At 38.0% G+C, this 21,844-nt stretch overlaps 1 protein-coding gene and 1 long non-coding RNA gene across 5 annotated transcripts; both read left to right on the top strand.

The window, feature by feature from the left end:
• Positions 1-2,721: 2,721 nt before the first annotated feature.
• Positions 2,722-4,137, top strand: LOC121753880. Of its 4 annotated transcripts, none has more exons than XR_006040518.1 (3): positions 2,730-3,079; positions 3,505-3,630; positions 3,829-4,137. It is a non-coding gene; the product is annotated as an uncharacterized LOC121753880 (long non-coding RNA). The 4 variants fall into 4 exon arrangements; XR_006040519.1 differs by having other exon boundaries at positions 2,731-3,079; positions 3,505-3,597; XR_006040516.1 differs by lacking the exon at positions 3,505-3,630 and having other exon boundaries at positions 2,722-3,079.
• A 15,049-nt stretch (positions 4,138-19,186) lies between these two features.
• Positions 19,187-21,483, top strand: LOC121753879 (alkane hydroxylase MAH1-like). Its single transcript, XM_042149154.1, has 2 exons — positions 19,187-20,303; positions 20,836-21,483. The coding sequence occupies exons 1-2, from the start codon at positions 19,291-19,293 to the stop codon at positions 21,305-21,307; spliced, it is 1,485 nt and encodes a 494-aa protein (XP_042005088.1). The 5' UTR covers positions 19,187-19,290; the 3' UTR covers positions 21,308-21,483.
• The last annotated feature ends 361 nt before the right edge of the window (positions 21,484-21,844 follow it).

The following is a 21,844-nucleotide window of genomic DNA, read 5'->3' as shown; positions in this document are numbered from 1 at the left end:
ACTGCCACACCGAATAGCCCAAAAATTTGAGTGGTGATGCAAAAATGAATACCACATCAAGTTTCAAGATCAACAACATAAAAATCTCAACCAACACCCCAAATAATTACTACTACTATCTATCGATCTATGAATTAAATAAAATTTACTATACACGTCTGCGACACAAAGTAACTTGAATGCATTGAACATGTCACATATCTTTGTATAGGTGATGGGTTTTATTGTCAACCCAATTTGGGCTCTTATAATCTTTGTAGATTGTAGTAGAGTACTATTTTATTAATGGAATGCTAGTTTCCACCTATTTTAGTGTAATTCACTACTAGAAATTTAGCCTAATACTACACCAAACTTGTGGCACTTTTCTAAAAGTGCCAGTATACATAGTCAATCAATACATCAATCTTAAATGGCATTTATTTCCAACAATAGCATAGCATTTCATAATAATTGTTAAGAAACGAAACATTTAGTCACACTTCTGTTAAGAAGCTTTATGATTATTTATTTCACCAAAATTAAAAATATATCGGCTCCAAATATACCATTAGGGAGTCCACAATAAGCCAGACATTCCAATAGCCCCGCCCCAGTTTTTGTCCATAGCCCCAGTTTTTTTTGTCCATAGCCCCAAAATTTTATAATCAATTTTTATTTTAAAATGTTTTTAGTTTTAATCAGGTATAATTAAAATCATCGCAGTGTAAATAATTAGAAAACGGGGTAATTGAGGCCGAATATTCGTTGTATTGCAAACAAGTAAAATTATACAACGAATAATTAAAATAAAATATAACTAAAAACTCCGCCACCGTCTACTCGGTGTCGGAGTCGGCTTCCTCTTCTTCTTCTTCTTCTTCTTCTTCTTCTTCTTCTTCTTCTTCTTCTTCTTCTTCTTCTTCTTCTTCTTCTCCTCCTCCTCCTCCTCCTCCTCCTCCTCCTCCTCCCTCGCTGCTGCCGGCCGCGGTTTCCCCAGGAGCATCATCAACCGACCCCAGCCGATTCTCAATCCGAGTGATGAGCCTCTTGTAGACGTTCCTGACGTATGGGTCAGATTCCGCTGCGTATTTGCTGCATACGTCTTGCATTTGTTGCATCAACTGTACATCTATGGTATCTCTCAAGACCTCGTAGGGTTGCACCATGTGTTGTGGGATTGGGGCATGCGGGGGGATGTGAGATCCGGACGCGGCCGCCGATAAGCGGGAGGCACTTCTAGCCCCTCTGGCGCTGCGGATAGAGGCATGTTGTCCCGGGGGCCGTCGTCGCCTAGTTTGAGTAGCGGTTGGCTCTTCGACTTGCTCGTCGGGCTGCTCGAACTCGTGCGAGCCGCTTCCGCTGTTGTAGTCCCCGGCAAGGTTGTGCCTTGTACGCTTCTGCCCAGGACCTGTGTTGACCTCTTGCGCCACGATGGACTTGAATTTCGGACAATCCGCGAGGACCAAATACTCCTCCCACAGTGTGAACTTCGGCCAACCCTCCGTGTTGTATTGGCCCATCGACAGGGCCTTCACGTCTGTTTCGCTTCGGCCACTCTCAGTGTGGAGAATGTTGTTCTGGTATAGGGAAGCTAACCGCTTGGTAGCCCGCAGAATCCTATCCCATTTTTTTCGGAGCTGTTCTGGGTCGCGCTTCTCGGCGCCGTCGGGTTTGAACTCCTCGTATGCCATCATGACGCGCCTCCAAAAGCTCCCCTCGGGCTGATCGGTGCCCACCACGGGGTCCGATGTGATGGCATCCCACGCCCTCGCCACGACAATGCTCTCATGTTTGGTGTAGGGCTTGCCCCGGTTGGAGCTAGAGTCTTCTCTACCGCCACCGCCACCGCCGCTGCCTGAGCCGCCACCGCCGACGCCGCTGCCCGATCCGCCACCGACGCTGCCCGCGCCACGAATGTCGCCTCCGCCCCTACCGCCACCCGCGCCCCGACTGCCGCCAGAGCCTCGTGTCGGAATGGGCATTTCCACCCGTGCTGCCGGCGTATCTGGTGTGTCGGAAGTGATCAGACCCATCATAGTATCCAGTGCGTATTGATCTGCGTCAGTGAAATGAGATTGGCTGGATTGGAAAGGGGACTCCGGATGCGGCTGGTTAAGCGCGTCGAGGTTGGGTCTGTAATCTCTAAATGCGGAGCGACTCAGATTCCGCTGTATAGGTTGGGGCGTTGGAGAAGACCTCCACGACTGAGATGGAGGAAGGTTTGGACTCGATGCCCACGGTGGGGGAGATTGATTCCAAATCCAAGGCTGGGACGGAGCCTCGCCAAAGCCCGACGGCTGAGAAGCATAGGCGCTAAATCCCGATGGCTGTGAAGGATAGCCTGTCGACGGCTGTGAAGGATTGCTTCCATAGCCCGATTCCTGTGAGCCGGGCGATTCGTCGTCTCGACCGTGCATTTTTAGAGAGTGAAAGTGTAGATAGTGAATGGATGGATTGTGTGAAAATTGTGAAAAAATAAGGGGTGGTGAGTGGTACTTATAGAGGTAAAAAAAATATCGAGAAAATGGTAGCCGCGCTGATCGCCGGTCGCTATGGGAGGCGCGGCTATAGGCGCGTCGCACAGGAGAGCAGTCGCGTCCTCGCCCCCCGTCGCCTATCCGCCGCCCACCGCCCACAGCCCCAAATTCGTCGTCCGCCCCGTGGGCGGACACCTCCGCCACTATGGACCGCCCCGAGCTAGCCCCGACCATTGTGGTTGCTCTTATTTCCCCCCACCGCCCCAATTTTACCCCAAAATTTTCAATTTTTAGATTCTCACTCATTTTGCACTTAATTTTATCCATCTACGGAGAAAACCACCGCTTCTATTCTACGTACTCTGCAATCTGCTGCCAAGAAATAACACAGCAAGCAACAAAGCTTAATGTTTTTCTCTTCGGAAACTTGTATTCACGGTCGATCTTTTCCCTATTGTCTCGATTTTTCTATTTGAAGGTTTAAACTCTTTAATTGTGTTTAATTTGTGAAGGTTACAAGGAAATTAGATTCAACCACCGGCGGAGTAAAGAAGCTCAGTCGCTACCGCACCGGAACCTGTTGGTCTTGAGTTTCAAAAATCGGAACTACTCCTGAGAAGGTGAGTTCTCACTTCATACACAAGTTGTTGTTTTGATTGTAGAGACAAAATAAGAATTTTCGATAGTTTCTGTGCAATCCCTTCAATTAATTAGAGATTGATTATGTGTTCCTTTATATCTTTTTAGTTTTCCTTATTAATATTAGTTGATGTGAATATATAGGCTTAGAATTAGACTGATTGTGGGTCATATTTGTTTATTGTCTTAGAAACATGATACTAATATTATGATCGTGACAAACGTTGGTGGATATGTGGCTTTCCTGGAAATTTCTAGGTTCTTTTAACCTTATTCTTATTCAATCGGAAGGAGATGATGTATATTGGTTATTCATGAATTTCTTTTCTAGATTCTCATGTTAGATTCCATTTGCATATTTTAGCCCGAGACTCATGTTAAATTCAAGATCCATCACTTTTTTCAGCTTTTCTTTGAACATTGTGGAATGGAATCGATAAAAGTTGAGAAGCCTCTTAGCATACAAAATACATGTGGATCTTTGTTGCAGCAACTATTGGTAAATCCTAATGTAGCAACTATAGCAACTTAGGTAAATTCTCATGATATCTGTTTCAGTTAGGCTGCAGTTGTTGCATTAGCTCACAATTTCTGCAGAAAATTTGGGATAACGTTGTTGGATGAATTTCAAATAAATTAATAATTCATGTACTCTTTAATTTATGAATTTCAATCGAATTCAACACGCAGTTTTTGGTGATTATTAATTCTTGATTTTAATGTCAATCAGAGTCATCTTCTATTAGGTATCAATTATAAAGATCAAGCGATATATGATAGTATGATTCATTCTGTGAGAAGTTGATGGATAAGCTGCAAGATTAAAGAAGAAATAGCTGAATGCAGCTGATCTCTCAATCAGCCTTCAGCAGCCGTCGGATGAGATTTGAGTTTAGGCTTTTAATCTGGACCGTTGGATGAAATGTATCCGTTAGAATTAGTTTAGGTTTAAAAGCTAGTTGGTTGAGTTTAGTTTTGTAACTTCTTCTCTTTGATTTTGCACTCCCGATTCCAGTGAATAAAATTCCTTTTGATTCCACATCTTGTTATCATCTTCTTTCAATTTCTTGTCAAATTCTCAATATTGTTTTCACATTCATGAATCATTTTTAGATAATCACATTTTCAATCCATGCTTGGCTTGAAGAATAATGGATTTGTGAGGATAGAGTGGATGCTAGAGTTGTTAATTTGACCGGCCCAATCCAACCAAGCATGGCCTAGGCCCGATACATGCCGACTCGAGCCCAGCTCATTAGTAAAATGAAACGGGCTTCATCTGAGCTCATTAACTGAAGCAGACTCCAATTTGGGCTTTTTCTCAAACCCAATCCAGCAAAACCCAGGCCCATAAAAACCTTAATCTTTACACAATAAAAACACTTTCACTGAAATATTTGATCCTTTGTTTGGCCAAGATTAGATCATAACTATTTTTAAGTTAAGCCAACAATTTGAGTTTCGACTTAATTGTGCTATAGAAATTCGTGAAAATGATTTATTAATGTGGAGTTGTCGACGTTGCTTTTACTGGGAAATAATGGATTTAAAAATTATAAATTATAGAAGCTGGCTACCGCTTTTACCATCCAATCAAACAAAGTCAGCTAAACTATTATTTATTTATTATTTTTATTATTATTATTATTGTCATTATTATTATTATTTTTATTTTTATTTTTATTTTTATTTTTATCTCTATTTAATTCACAACCAATTTATGAATTTGTTGTTTAAAATCCCTTCCAACTGTGAAAGATATCACGCTATACGGTTCAAATCAGAGTCGCCGGTGTATAGTAAGTAAGTTCATGACAAGGTTAATATTAAAATTTTCAGATAAATACACCCTTTAATATTTTCGATAAATTAATGACTTGCAATTTGGCAGAATCTCTATCATTCATAGTTTCAGCAAATATAAAAATGCAGTTGAATATTAAAGTGAAAGTAAGGGAAAAATTAAAGAAATAAACAGAAAATATCTGATACGAGCATATTCCTAAATTATCTCCATATCTTATTAGTCATTTAGCATTGATTTATCTTATCTTTTCCATAGTTAGTTATTGATTTTCCATATCTTTTGCTTAGGATATTATTATATTTGATTTACTAGATTTTGGTAGGATATTATTGTATCCCCACATATTATAAATATGTACCTTCATATTATTCATTCAAGAAATATCAATTCAGTTTATCATTTATCGTTACTTTATCTTTTATTGTACTTTATTTTCCGCAAGTTCATCTCGTCAAACCCTAATTGACCGAGAACCCTAGGCTGCTCGAATGGAGGATCCCGCGAACGAACCTAGCCCTTCTCCGGCGACTTCGCGCTGCCGGAACCGATACGAGTACCCTCGTATCATCTGGTGCTTTCATTGTGATCTCATCCTTCGTATTTCCGCCATCATGTCATACACTTACACTGACTACGTCCATCGCCAGTTCAATAGACCGTTCCTCTCGCCACTGCCCATGCCGTGCCCCACATCGTGTTGGTACATCCAGAGCCAGAACGTGCAATTTGGATACTCCTATCCAGACCCGGCGCGCCCGATTCCAGCGCCTCTCATTAGTGTGCCAAGGCCCTCTTCGGTGTCCTACCCGCGACCCGAACCTGACCCACCAGACGGGCCTCTGCTATACACCGTTGCACAGTCGCCTTACCAGCCCCTCCAGCCACCATCGCCTCCCTACCAACCGCCTCACAACAGTGTCGGCCATATGGAGCCTCTCGGCGTGGCACGTGATCCGGTGAAGCCGAATTTGGAACCGAACCTACAGTGGGCTGCCTTGGTTTCACAGCTTGAGCACTTGACTGCAACTGTCGAGCAATTGGTTTCTCGGATGGATGCAAACAAACGTCGTTTGAGCGATTCACACGCTGCAATGCGTCCTCCACCAGACCCAGCGTTCAGCGTCCACCAGCCCCTCCGTTCAGCGTCGCACTACTCAGCTGCACCCTACACCGTGCAACCTCACATCAACTCCGACATCGCAGGCAGCCTGCAGCAGCCACCAATGCAAAACTCCCCGCTAGCTCCTCCGTGCAGCCCCAATATCAATGGAGATGAGGGCGACGACGATGACCCACTCCCACTAGCCGTGATCTCTCAGTCGAGCGACTCCAATACTATTCCAACATCGGTCACTTATTTTGTACTTCTTGTTTTCCCCGGTTCTATAAAATTGAAGATTTCAAAGGGTGTGAAACGCGACTGCATTAGTTGTTCTCTCGGCAAGAGTAGAGTTCCACAGACATTTCACAATTTGGATGATATAGGTTTTAATGATGACGCGAATCCAATTGATGGTGATGTTGCAAGAACGAATCATCGACCAACATCGCTTGACGGTGATACACGGTGGATTCCTCCGTGCAAGGACACGCCGTGTTTGAGCATTCTGGGACGCGTGGACAAGCTTCTCATTTTAACGATGAATTTTGGAAACCACAATGGTCATCCTTTGATGATTTTTTATGGAGGTGATGGAGGGAGATGCTCTACTGTTCGGTGTGCGTTTGATCCGGGAGGAGATACCTCGCCAAAGCTTCTGGTCGCGACACTCTTCGTTTTGTCGTGGTTTCCACCTTGAGGACAAGGTGAATTTTAACCGTGGGGGAGTTGATACGAGCATATTCCTAAATTATCTCCATATCTTATTAGTCATTTAGCATTGATTTATCTTATCTTTTCCATAGTTAGTTATTGATTTTCCATATCTTTTGCTTAGGATATTATTATATTTGATTTACTAGATTTTGGTAGGATATTATTGTATCCCCATATATTATAAATATGTGTAGGAGACCTTCATATTATTCATTCAAGAAATATCAATTCAGTTTATCCTTTATCGTTACTTTATCTTTTGTTGTACTTTATTTTCCGCAAGTTCATCTCGTCAAACCCTAATTGACCGAGAACCCTAGGCTGCTCGACGGGAGGATCCCGCGAACGAACCTAGCCCCTTCTCCGGCGACTTCGCGCTGCCGGAACCGATACGAGTACCCTCGTATCAATCTGATCTCATTCATACTTTTTTCCCATGATTGGAGAAAACTTATTACAAGTATATGATATCATTTTAAAAATAGTCGATGTCCTTCATAAATATTAGTATTTGCCTGTTATAGAAAACCTTATTTATTGTATCGAAATAAAATGCTTATAAAACTATCATTTTTGAAAATATGAGTTGTATTATATTATGTCAAAGTAGGAATTTTAATTTTCATACCATTATTTCTTATTTATAATGTATCCATTTATGAGCGGGACCAGGAAGTTGGAGTAAATGCTTTTAATATCGTACTAATAATTGAACAAAAATAAAGTGGCCTACGCCTCAACTAGCAACTAATTGATGGTTACATTTCATAATAATCAGTTAGTACAACAACATTTTGCATAACAAATAATCATACATGAATTTAAAATGAAATATTATTTCAATACAAATAATTTACATATACGAATCTTGTGTCATTATCAATAACTGAAGGATTTTCCAAATTTTCATCTTGTTGGTAATCAGCAAAATCATCAAGCTACATCTCAGCTTCAACTGCATTACCACCAACTGTAGTAAGCAAGTGTGGTGTAGAACTTGGATCAAGATCAACTAGGTCATCATGAGAGTGAGATTCTGAACTCTCTGCCTTATCAATGTCATCAATGGTCCGGTCTTCATAAAACACTACATCACGGCTTCGTATTACCTTTTTCTCAACAGGATCATACAATTTGTAACCAAACTCATCTTGACCATATCCAATGAAGATGCACTGCCTCGCTTTAGCATCTAACTTTGACCTCTCATCTCTAGGAACATGAACATAATCTTTGCAACCAAACACCTTCAAATGATCATAAGAGGTGTTCTTACCTGTCCAAACATTTTCTGGAACATCACCATGCAAAGCAATCGTAGGAGTCAGATTAATAACATAAGAAGCAACACATAAAGCTTCTCCCCAAAATGACTGTAGAAGTTTCAAATCCAGTAGCATGTATCTGGCCCTTTCCATCATTGTTTTGTTCATCCTTTCAACCAACCCATTCAACTGAGGCGTCTTTGGTGGCGTCTTCTGGTGTCTGATCCCTTGTTGCCTACAATACTTCTCAAACGGTCCACGGTACTCACCACCATTGTCTGTCCTGATGCACTTCAATTTCTTTCCAGTCTGACTTTCTGTTAAGGCCCGAAACTCCTTGAACTTGCCAAACACTTGATCTTTAGTCTTCAAGGCATATACCCATAGCTTCGTGGAATGATCATCAATAAATGTCACAAAATAAGATGCACCACTATTAGTCTTTACCTTCAAAGGACCATAAACATCTGAATGAACCAAATCCAATAAATTTGGTTGCCGGTGAGGAGGATTAGTTTTGGAAGATAATCGATTCTGCTTCCCTTCAAGGCATTGAGAGCACTTTTCAAAACTAGAACTTTGAGCACCTGGAAGAACATTCTTCTTCACCAAAGTTTCAAGTCCATTGGCACTAATATGACTCAACCTCTTATGCCACAAATCTGGTGAACATTGTTTACCAACAACATTCACTGAGTCATCTGAAATTGAAGCTTCCAACATATACAGATTTTCTTTCAACTTCGAACCGTTAGCCAATATCAGGGACCATTTGCTAATCTTCCATTTTCCATCAACAAAGTTATTTCCATAGCCATCACTATGAAGTCTCCCAATGGAAATCAAGTTCAGCCGAACATCTGGAGCATGTCTGACATCTCGAAGTAGCACTGTCGAACCATTCTTTACTTTCAAAAGAATATTTCCAATGCCAATAACGTTAGTAAGACCATTGTTGCCCATCCTCAAAGGACTAAAATCACCTACAGTATAAGTGCTGAAAAACTCTCTTCTGGGAGTAACATGGACTGCGGCACCGGAGTAACCAACCCAACATATATTAGAAGAGACTAAATTGATATCATGGTCATCAGAAACAATGACAAGATCATCACTTGTAGCAGCAGCAACACGGTCAGTACCATGTTCTTCAGACTTCTCTACATTCTTATTATTTCCATTCTTCTTGTTCTTCAAAGACCAACAATTTTTCTTGATGTGACCTGGCATGTGGCAATAATGACTCTCAACATCCTTGTATTTGGACGATTTGGACTTGCTTCTACTCTTTCCTCTATTACCTTGACCTCTATTTGGATTTCTCCCCATCTGCTCTCTAAACAAGACTTCATTCTGCGACGATGTGCCTTGAGTCTTCCTTCGAATCTCTTCATTGAGAATTCTATTCTTGGCATAATCAAATGACATTTTTTCTTCAGGAGCAAAGTTAGTGTGCGAGACTCGAAACGTCTCCCAAGAGTCAGGCAAAGTATTGAGTAACCATAAACCAAGTATCTCGTCCTCAAAAGTAACACCGACACTCGACAACTGATTTAACACGCCTTGAAACTCATTCACATATTTGATATAGACGAGCCTTCAGAGTATCTCAAATTAGTCAACTATTTCAGCAGATAAAGTTTGCCATTACCTGTCATGGAGGCGTACAGCTTCTCAATAGTATTCCAGAGTGTCTTCGCATTTTTTTCATTTTCAACAAGATTGCGAACATTGTCGTCCACCCATATTCGGATATAACCACACACTTGTTCATGCTCAAAAGCCCAATCTTCATCATTCTTTGTCTGCGGCTTCTCAGAGGCGAATACAAGTTGATGCAAACTTCTCACAAATAAAAGATCTTTCATCTTGCCCTTCCAAATGTGATAATGCATTCCATTCAAGGAAACCATTTTGCTAGTATTAATTGTCTCCATAATTCAAGCAAATCAAACAAACAACCATAACCGTGGCTCTGGTACCACTCTGTTGGGAGGAATGACCTAATTCTGAGGCGCAGCGGATAAACAAGCCTCCCCAATTGCAAGAATATGATGGAGCTCAATATAATAGCACCTAATTTGGACGAATCAATAATATAATAATGAGAAACGATAATGAAAAATCAACACAAAGATTTTACGTGGAAAACTCTCTTCAATGTGAAGAGATAAAAACCACGACGAGACCCACCGGTCTACCAAATCCACTATCACCAAGGAGAGAATACAACCAAGAAGTTTACAATGATATCTAACCCCTAACAACACAACGAAGGCACTAGATAATCAATACAACTTCAAAATAGATGAAATAAACATCTCAAGAAACTTCAGAAATTTGTAACTAAAGATTTAAGCGTTCAAATTCAAATTCCTTCGGTCAGAATTAAGAACCACGAGTCATCTACCTCCAGTTAAAATTTCAAGTCGATCGGACAATGTTTGGATCCCCGATCGAGACAAAATCTGAGACTGCGCAGTGCAAAAACTTGGAGAACACTCTTTTCTCTCTTCTTTCCCTTCTACACGTTTTTCTCTCTCTCTTCTCTCAATTGTGGCGGCTCCCTACACTCTTGGTAGGTATTTATAAGTTTTCCATTGACCTATTTAAGTAGATAGATGGACCAATAATATATGGGTCTTTTTTCCACAAGTTGGGAGCCCTAACCCAACATATTTGTGATAAGTTCAGGGTCCGAGATTGCGAAGATAGAAGAGAAACAATTAGAATTGGTGGAGTTTTGTCAAGTCATGCCTCCAGCACGCTACGTAGGATAAGTTTGTAGCGAAAATCTAACGAGTCAGATCGGATAAAAAATTTACACATTTCGGTAAAGTTCATGACTTTTCATGCAATATTTAAAATTCACGAGAAATATCAAACTAATTTGAAAGTCATGAATTTATAGACTGTTTGTCCCTACAAAAAATATGAAAAGTAATACTCGCGCTAGAGATATAAATAATTAATATATGCAGTTACTTAGAAAATCCGCACTGAACCTATGAATCACATTATTGTCAATAAAAAGAGAATTAAAATTTATTGTGGTAGCTAAGATTGAAAGCAAGAGAATATGTCATGTTTTTACCTATAATCAGGCCAGAGATTAGATAAAATTAATACAACTAATTAATATGAATGACAATTTTCCCTCTTTGAGTCGGAGAAGAAATGGAGGCTTTTATGCTAAGTATGATTAAGGAAGATAAATAGAATACCAACTATGGCAATTAATGCTATATACTGCATTACTATCTAGACTTCATTTGTCAAGTTATTGTTCTCTTTTTAATTTATTTATTGGTGAAATTTGAACTTTATATAGTACTCCAACTTAAGTGGTAACAATTTAACAATTCGGTTTAATTGCAGTACTACAACTTAAATGGTAACAATTTTAGTTACACCACCATGTCACAAAATTTGTTAGATGTTTATGTATAACAAAGTTAATTAGCTACACCAACGCATTTATCTTACTATATACTTTTGTTGTACATAATATTTTTGTTACCTATACAGTATATCTTTATGTTTGTAACATATATAATAACTAATCAACTACAACATGCCACAACTACTCAAAAATTCTTTAAAAATTATAAAAATGAATATTTTGTTAGAGTACCAGTGATTTTTTTTTCACGTCATTTATTTATTTCTAGTATTAAATACGCATGTATCTTTGGCTATGAGAATATCATCGATAAATTGGATGTACTTGACATTTGAAAACTAAACCTATTTATTAATTCCTATCTCTCCGCGGTGATATGCGAGAGCAGGAAGGGGGTCCTGCTAGATAGTGAGAGCCTATAACCGGCTGGTGTAAAAATAATGGGTTTCTTTATTATGCTTCATATATACTTCATTCGTTTGTCGATAGCAGTCTCATTATGTCATTTTGATACAACCGACAATAAAAGTCTCATTTTACTTTTACTATAAATGATAAGTAGAAATTGCAATCAATGAAATTAGTTCAATCACATTTTATTATAAAATTAATATATACAATTGAGGCTCACAAATTTTCACATTTTTTAAGCTAGTGTCAAAAAATTGTAAGACATCTACCACATAACAAAAGACTAATTATTTGAAAAAACACAGCACTAATTTTCAAGTTGTTTCCTAATCCCTTTGTTCAACCTTTTTACCTTTAAATTCAACCTTTTTACCTTTAAATTCAAAATTACAGTAAATTTCAGTATATTCCTTAAGAAAATAGTCATGTATCCGACTCTAGAGATGTCAAGTGGGCCGGGCTTGCCCAGCCCTGGCTGGGCCCGGTGAGGCCCAGTGGTATTTGAGCCCAACCCGGCCCATGCCCATGTCTGTGCAGGGCCGGGCCTGGGTTTTGGTGCTAATTAAACAATAATTAACCTCTATTTGAATAGTATAGTACTAATGATGTATAAATAAACAATAATTAACCTTTATTTGAATAGTATAGTACTAATGATGTATAATTACATAATTATGCAAATCAATTAACAATTAATATTTATTATTATGCAAATCAAAATGGAAATAAATTTATTATAAGTTTTGATTTAGGTTGAGTGATTGAATTAATTGATTATTTAGCATAATTTCATTAATAAAATCTATGATTAACATGAAAATATACAAATACATATATATATCTAATCAGAGGTGTGTGATGCACTATTTATTAGCACTAAAAATACCTGCAAGTTTACAGGGTAGAACTAGTATAGCTAAAGGTCAGTACCGGGATATCGAACACAGGGAATAAGATTGCAACTGGCTATCATATACTAAGCGTCATATACTATCTAGAGACATGGAGTTTTGGGATCCAACTATAAAAACAAATATAAACAAATATAAAATCAAAATAATACAAAGCAGACTAAAGAAAGTAGAGTTTTAGGATCCAACTACTACGACCTAGTGATGATTAATCTCACAGAACCTTTACCTTTATGTGTCTCCAGGATTATTAGGAAAGTCGCGATTTTCAGATAAGCCCTCTCTCGAGTGCACTTATCCAGTAGATTAGACTCTAACTATCAAAGTCTCCTTCCAATAGATTAGATTCTAACTCCTTAAGTTCCTAAGACTCAAGTCCTCACAAAGGGTCCCCTCTCTCGAGTGCAGATAAACCTATGTGTTGTACTCGTTCCTTTTACCATGTAAAACTAGCTATCTCTCGATTAATCTAGTTAGACGGACATAGTTCTAAAGTTGGCCACACAAAAGAACAATAAAAGCACAAGAACAAGCAAAACAATCACTAGAGCTAGAAAAAGGTTCAATTCAATAAATCAAAACATATTCATAATAGTTTTCACCAAAAAAAACTACAAATGATGTTTAACTACTCATAGACAAGTAGTAAAAACAAAAATAAAAGTATAAGACATGAAAGAAATTGATAAAACCCAAGGTTGAATCTTCAATCTTCGGTCTTTTCTTGCCTGGATCTGCAGAGCTCCGCTCCAATGGAAGATGAATGAATTTAAGGGTGGAATATGGAATAGAAGAAGTGTAGAGAGTGAGAAGGATTGAAGGCTCTGAGATGAAGATTATAATTTAGGTTATGGGTATTTATAAGCTAGAAAAAAATTTAGAATGGTAAAAAGTATCCTCCAATTAATTGAAAATATAATATTTTCGAATCTGCAATTAAAAGGAGGGATTTGGGCAATAATTTCTTCATTCCTTGAATTTTCGCATAATTTCCGTCAGCTTTGACTGCACTGCGCAATGTTCGTAGAATTGTCATAACTTTCTCCACAGAACTCCAATTGAGACATGCAAGATATCCACGCGAAGCTCTTTCGAAGACGAAGAGAATGGCAAGTAGTAAGCACTGACTGGACTTCAAAATCGCTGGCAGAATGGGCTCGAACAGAGGCTTCTGCACTTTGGCCTTTTTCACATTTTTCTATCTTTTTCTATCATTTATCAACAAACACGTCAAAAATACCAAATGTATAACATATGCAATTTAAGAACATAATTTGCATGATTGACATTTAAAACAAGTCAAATCTAGTCCTTAAAAACATGCAAAATCCGTGTTTGTCAACTCCCCCAAACTTAATTATTTGTTTGTCCCCAAACAAAACAAGAGAAAAACTAATAAAAAATACGGATGCTAAGAACTAGACTTTCATAGTTGCCTCAAAAATTGTAACAAGAAATAAAGAGTTTGACAAGAATACAAATCAACTCAAGCAAAGCTTATTAGTGCATTTTCATTACTAGCTCGTTGATCACCTTGAAGTACATGCGCTCAAAAGTGTTTAGAAGTGTGTTTATCACTCACTCACAAAGTGTACATTGGAAAAAGTGTATGCTCTCAGATCATGCAACATGCAAAGTTTACCATAGGCTTGCTCGAAGTCTAATCCCTCCTCTACTTTATGTGATTAAAATCAAAAATCCGAAAGGTCTTTATTTTAGGTTATAATGTAGGCTCTTTGGTAAGGTGGGGAAATATGGCTAAAAAGTGACTAAACCCAAACATAGCAAATGTGATCAATTTCTACTACATCAAACTTAGCACCCCACCAACAAATCAAATCGCAGTAAATTCTAGACTTTGTCTAAATTTCTTCTCACTTCCCAAATTCCTTTGATTTTTTTTTTCTTTTCATTTTTTTTCTTTTGTACATCCCTTTTTTTTTCTTTTATACACAACCAAATATCTCATTCAAACCACAGATGTCTATGCACTTTTCACAAGTAAGCACACTATTTTTCTTTCTACCTTATCTCTCCAACTCTTTTCATAAGATATGAACTAACTTTCTCCAAGAGTGTATGAATATTCCCCCTTTATTTAGCTTCCAAAGAAAAAGGCTTTAAAGGCTCAAAATGGCTAGCTAGGGAAAAATATTTTGAGTAAGGTCAATAATTTGGATATATAAAGTAGCTAAGAAGGATGGCCTAACGTCCTCTGTTATCATTTAAACACTTTGCAGACCTAAGCAGACTAGGAGCAAGTTCTAGAAACAAATACATGAATACAGATAAATCACACAAGAAATAAATTTATGGCTCAAGTCTCACAAGGTATAAGCAAGATTCAAGGCAAACAAGCAATTCATTATTTATGCACATTTTCACTAAACCTTCAAATCAATGCATCAAGTCAACTCAATCAACACATAAACGAACTTTTAATCATAGGCAACTCAGTCTGATGTTCCTAAACATGAGTATTTCAAAATTTTCTATGTTATGGTCATGACAAGATTCACCTCGGGATTATTAAAAAAAAACTAACAAAAATAAGCAAAAACAACTAAACTCACGGTCCACCACTTCATCCCCCCAAACTTATTCAAAACTACGTTAAGAATAAGTTTGCAAAGTCTGTGGAGATGTGAGTAAACTAAGAAAACAAATCAAACTTAATAAAAAAATACATATGTTGGGTTGCCTCCCAACAAGCGCTTGGTTAACGTCTTTAGCTTGACATTCTTTGAGGCTCATAAAATATCCCCCATTCTCGGGATTTTCTTTACAATTTCGCAATGTGAGCATAGAATGAAGAAAATTATAGTAGAGTACAATGCATAACATGTGGTAATCCCCTAAACTTTAATCATATCAAGGCATAAAATATGCAAATCAAATTATCTACCTTAACATGATCATTTTTCATCCCCCGTAATATTCTCTATCCCCCAATTAATTGCAAAAAATTTCAACAATAGACCAAGATCACGCAAAACAATTTAAGCTCCTAAAAACACAATTCATGCAAGATAAAATAGCCTCGCAATGCTATGAACATGAACTATGTGTATCAACAATCAAGCCAAAGTGATATTCAATTTTCATCCACCAAAGACCAAACATACCCAAGCACACCCAACAACTATTTCTTGCAAATATCCAAAACTCACAAATTCACCAAAAATAAATCCAAATTAAATCGTCACTCATCAAACTCCTATCCAAACTCCCAATATATATATCAACAACAAAGTCATTCAATGAAAGAATTCAAGATCATAGCTCAGAAATTAAAAGAGAAGGTACCTTGTGTTGATTGACAGCTAAGCACATGAATAATTGGTAGAGTACAAAGAATTTGCTTAAGTGATGTGAATTTGAAGTGTGTGTGGGTGATTTACGTGGAGAAAATAAAATAAAAATAGAGGGAAGGAGGTTCTAGTTTTTCTCTTTTTTAAAGATTTTCTTTAAGAAAAAAAAATGAAGAATAAAAAGTAAAAAAAAAAAGAAAAAAAGGAAAATTTCAAATGGGAAAAGAAACAAAAAATTTAAAGAAAAGAATTTTTTTATTTTTATTTTATTTAACTTAAGCTCTACGGAGGAGAAAACCAACGGTAAAAAATAACAAAAACAAGAGAGCAAGCATATTTTATATCTCACCCACACTCTACGGAGTATATCAAATGTTGTAGCAGATAATTGCATCTTCCATAGGAGCGCAGAGTAATCCACTGTTGTGCTTCGTGCTCCTTGCAAAACAAATAAAATAAAAACAATTAAAACAAAACTATACAAAATATTACACTCCAAATTAGTATTATCAATCGTTCTACAATATCAGCTTAAAGCAATAATATTCCCCGGCAGAGGCGCTAAAAACTTGATGCACTATTTATTAGCACTAAAAATACCTGCAAGTTTACAGGGTAGAACTAGTATAGCTAAAGGTCAGTACCGGGATATCGAACACAGGGAATAAGATTGCAACTGGCTATCATATACTAAGCGTCATATACTATCTAGAGACACGGAGTTTTGGGATCCAACTATAAAAACAAATATAAACAAATATAAAAACAAAATAATACAAAGCAGACTAAAGAAAGTAGAGTTTTAGGATCCAACTACTATGACCTATTGATGATTAATCTCATAGAACCTTTACCTTTATGTGTCTCCAGGATTATTAGGAAAGTCGTGATTTTCAGATAAGCCCTCTCTCGAGTGCACTTATCCAGTAGATTAGACTCTAACTATCAAACTCTCCTTCCAATAGATTAGATTCTAACTCCTTAAGTTCCTAAGACTCAAGCCCTCACAAAGGGTCCCCTCTCTCGAGTGCAGATAAACCTATGTGTTGTACTCGTTCCTTTTACCAAGTAAAACTAGCTATCTCTCGATTAATCTAGTTAGACGGACATAGTTCTAAAGTTGGTCAGACAAAAGAACAATAAAAGCACAAGAACAAGCAAAACAATCACAAGAACTAGAAAAAGGTTCAATTCAATAAATCAAAACATATTCATAATAGTTTTCACCAAAAAAAAACTACAAATGATGTTTAACTACTCATAGACAAATAGTAAAAACAAAAATAAAAGTATAAGACATGAAAGAAATTGATAAAACCCAAGGTTGAATCTTCAATCTTCGGTCTTTTCCTTCCTGGATCTGCAGAGCTCCGCTCCAATGGAAGATGGATGAATTTAAGGGTGGAATATGAAATGGAAGAAGTGTAGAGAGTGAGAAGGATTGGAGGCTTTGAGATGAAGATTATAATTTAGGTTATGGGTATTTATAAGCTAGAAAAATATTTAGAATGGTAAAAAGTATCCTCCAATTAATTGAAAATATAATATTTTCGAATCTACAATTAAAAGGAGGGATTTGGGCAATAATTTCTTCATTCCTTGAATTTTCGCCTAATTTCCGTCAGCTTTGACTGCACTGCGCAATGTTCGTAGAATTGTCATAACTTTCTCCACAGAACTCCGATTGAGACATACAAAATATCCACGCGAAGCTATTTCGAAGACGAAGAGAATGACATGTAGTAAGCACTGACTGGACTTCAAAATCGCTGGCAGAATGGGCTCGAACAGAGGCTTCTGCACTTTGGCCTTTTTTCACCTTTTTCTATCTTTTTCTATCATTCATCAACAAATACGTCAAAAATACCAAATGTATAACATATGCAATTTAAGAACATAATTTACATGATTGACATTTAAAACAAGTCAAATCTAGTCCTTAAAAACATGCAAAATCCGTGTTTGTCAGTGTGTTAAAATGACAACACCTCTTAAAGTGACAGTGTGTCAACACGTAGCCTGCAATACTATAAACGCTATAATGCAATAGTATAAACGCTACACTGCAATCTATAGATTGCAATCTAGCTTATTGGATATTGCAGTCCAATGTATTAGATATTGCTGGCGTGGTAAACTGCAATATTGTTGTGGTAAGACTGCAATATTCAATGAATTACACTGCAATCTAGTAATGTAAAATTAGAGATTTCCTATTTTACCCTCCGCATTTTTAATTGATTTAGCAAATCTTGCCACATGGCTGCTTGACAAGCACACGATTTTCAGATCCAATGGCATAAAATGGTGATATGGTGTCACAATAAATAGTGTTGTCATCTTAATACATCCCTATCTAATCAATCTAATCAGTCTTCATACTCATATACATATATTATACACATATAAATTACTAATCAGTTATTATATTTATGGAACTATATTTGATAGAGAGAAATCATTGGCAACTAATCTCTATAATTATGCAAATCAAAATTATTATAACACAATCAATTCTAGGATGCACTATTTTTTTTAAAAGTCAATAACTAATCTATGTAATTATAGAAAATAAATATACAAATATAATACTCCATAATCATGCATCTAATAATAAATTAACTATGGGATATGGTTATTAGATATATTATTACGTATGCATAATATTCAATCTTCACTCATGTACATAATACATATATACACAAAAGTTGATATAAGTATATGCATAGATAACTCTATTGAAAGAACAAATAGTATAAAATTAAGTGCATAAATTAGAGCCTGGGCCTTGGTCGGGCTTTGGGTGGGCCTGGGCACGGGATGGACCTGGGTTTGTAAAAATGTCTAATTGGAGCCCAATTAAACTACTGAGCCCAAGCCCATACCATTTCATTGGTGGGCCGCCCAGCCCATTTGACATCTCTATCCGACACATACAAAGAGTCATCATAATAGATGAAACTTCAACACTACCACCATCAAGATTTGAATCTAGATTAAACTTTAAACTCAATCACCTGGTATCATTTTACCCTAAAATTGTTACATATGGGTTCACCACTCAAGTAAACATAGTACCCAAACTTTGTCATAACTAATTAATTCTTGTGAGATGAATTAATAGTTCAACCATAACCCCATCATCACAATCATAATTACCCCATTCCCAAGGCTCAAACCAAAAAAGCCAAACACCATTATATATACACAGAAGAGACACCATCACAGAAACACACAAATTAACATCATTCATCCATTTCTCTCCAAAATGTCAATATTAGAATCCCAATACATCCTTCTCTCAATAATACCTCCACTCTTCCTAGCATGGTACTTAACTCATAGAAGAGGCAAGCAACCACCGGAGCCGACGCTGTGGCCGCTGCTAGGCATGCTCCCGGCGGTCCTCCTCAACCTCCGCCACATACACGACTACGCGACGGAGGTCCTCACCACGTGCGGCGGCACCTACCGCTTCATCGGGCCGTGGTTATTCAACATCGACATGCTTTTCACCTCCGACCCCGCCAACATCCACCACATCCTGAGCCGCAACTTTTCCAACTACCCGAAAGGCCCCGAGTTTCGAAAAATATTCGACATCCTCGGCGATGGAATTTTCGGCGCCGACTTCGAGCTATGGGAGATTCACCGTAAGACCACCATGGCCCAGCTCAAGCACGCCGATTTCAACGAATTTCTCGAGAGGACCGTCTGGCAGAAGGTCGAGGACGGGCTCTTCCCCGTCCTCGACCATTTCTGTGGGAAAAAAGAGGGTTTGGATTTGCAGGATGTTTTCCAGCGGTTGGCTTTTGATAACATATGCAAATTCGTGCTTGGCAGCGACCCCTGCTCTCTGCGGATGGATTTGACTCTTTTTCCTTGCGAGAAGGCGTTTAGTACGCTGGCGGAGCCGCTGCTGCGGCGGCATATACTGCCGGAGTGGATGTGGAAGGTGCAGAGGTGGCTCAACGTCGGCGACGAGAGGGTCATCGCCGAGGCTGCCGCGGCGTTTGATGATTTCATCTATCCGCGTGTTGGTGATGATGCCGATATGTTGAGGGCGTTTGAGAAGATGTATAGTGAGAGGAAATCGATTGCGGTTGGTGCTAATCTCAGAGACTTTCTTAAGGATACTTCTCTGAGTTTGATGTTTGCCGGGAGAGACACGACCAGCACGTGCCTCACGTGGCTCTTCTGGCTCGTCGCGCAAAACCCTGCTTCGGAGAGGAAGATTCTAGAAGAATTGGAGGCCGAGCTCGGTCTCGAGAAAAAATGGAGGTCTGATGTCGTTAAAATATCTCATTTTACTTTTACTATACTACTTCGTATTTAGTAAGTTTCGATTCCACAAACTCTCAACATTTCACCAACTTTTTCTTCTAAATTCATTCATACTCCCTCTTGTCCTTCTCATAATACTCCCCCGGTTCCTTATTAATTGAAACATTTCTTTTTAACATGGAATTTATAATAGTGTGTTAAATGGATGATCAATAAAGTAAGAGAAAAGAAAGAAAAAGAAAGAGTTACTCTTTGCCGAAAATAGAAATGACTCAATTATTTTAGAACTTCTCAAAATAGAAAAATGTTCAATTAACACGGAATGAAGGGAGTATTTAGTTTATCAAGAAATGTCTCATTTTATTTTGTCTAAGCTTAGTAAGTAGAGTCAATAATCCACTAACTCATTATACTTAGAATTATTATAAAACTAAAGTATATGAAGTAAGGTCCACGTTACTTATAGGTCTTTGGTTTTGATACATAATGATGTTGTATCGTCTTATCTCTAATTTTATTCGTACAAAAGATCCTTCACGGCAGAAGAGTCACACAAGCTAGTGTACCTACACGGGGCTCTATGCGAGTCGCTGAGGCTATTCCCTCCAGTTGCACTGGAGCATAAAGCTCCATTGCAACCAGACATCCTCCCGAGCGGGCATCACCTGGCCCGCAACGGGAAGCTAATCATATCATTCTACTCAGTGGGAAGAATGGAGAGCGTGTGGGGGAAAGACTGCCTCCATTTCAAGCCTGAGAGATGGATCTGTCCGAGCGGGAAGATCAAGCACGAGCCGTCGTACAAGTTTCCGGCGTTCAACGCAGGGCCAAGGACGTGCGTGGGGAAGGACATGGCGTTCGTGCAGATGAAGATGGTGGCGGCGGCGATACTGTACGGATACAAGGTGAGAGTGGTGGAGGGGCAGAGGGTTTCGCCTCGGGATTCGATCATTCTGCATGCCAGAGAAGGATTGAAGGTGTCGTTGCGTAAGAGAAATTGATTGGACGGATGCAATGATTGGAAGATGATGATGCCGTCTGTTTGTCTCTCTGTTTTAACGATATCACTCAGTAGAATTCAACAAATGTTAATAATGTTGTGTTTTTCTTTTTTTGGCACTTGCAGACAACGGCTGCAGTAAGCTCCCTCTCTTTATGTATTTTCTTTTTAATTCAACAATGTAAAATAGTCTGTTATATATATATATATATATATATATATATATATATATATATATATATATATATATATATATATATAAATTATATAGATTCATAAAGTTTTATTCCCTCCGTCTTATTTTAGGAGTTTCGATTTAGTTCACACGAATTTTAAGAAATGTAAAAACAAATTGGTGAAAAAATAGTGGAATGTGAGTGACATTTTTATATACTCCGTATTTATTTGTTTTATAACCAAATATTAGTTGAATGAACAGGGCGGAGCTAGGGATTTGTAGAAAGGTGGAGAAATTGTATAGGAGTATTTAATTATGCAATTATGTATGTTGATTGTTTTAATTTAGGTAGTTTAATGA

Source organism: Salvia splendens, chromosome 11 (genome assembly GCF_004379255.2).
Source record: "Salvia splendens isolate huo1 chromosome 11, SspV2, whole genome shotgun sequence".
Taxonomy (NCBI): Eukaryota; Viridiplantae; Streptophyta; class Magnoliopsida; order Lamiales; family Lamiaceae; genus Salvia; species Salvia splendens.
This window is presented reverse-complemented; position numbering and strand designations above follow the sequence as displayed.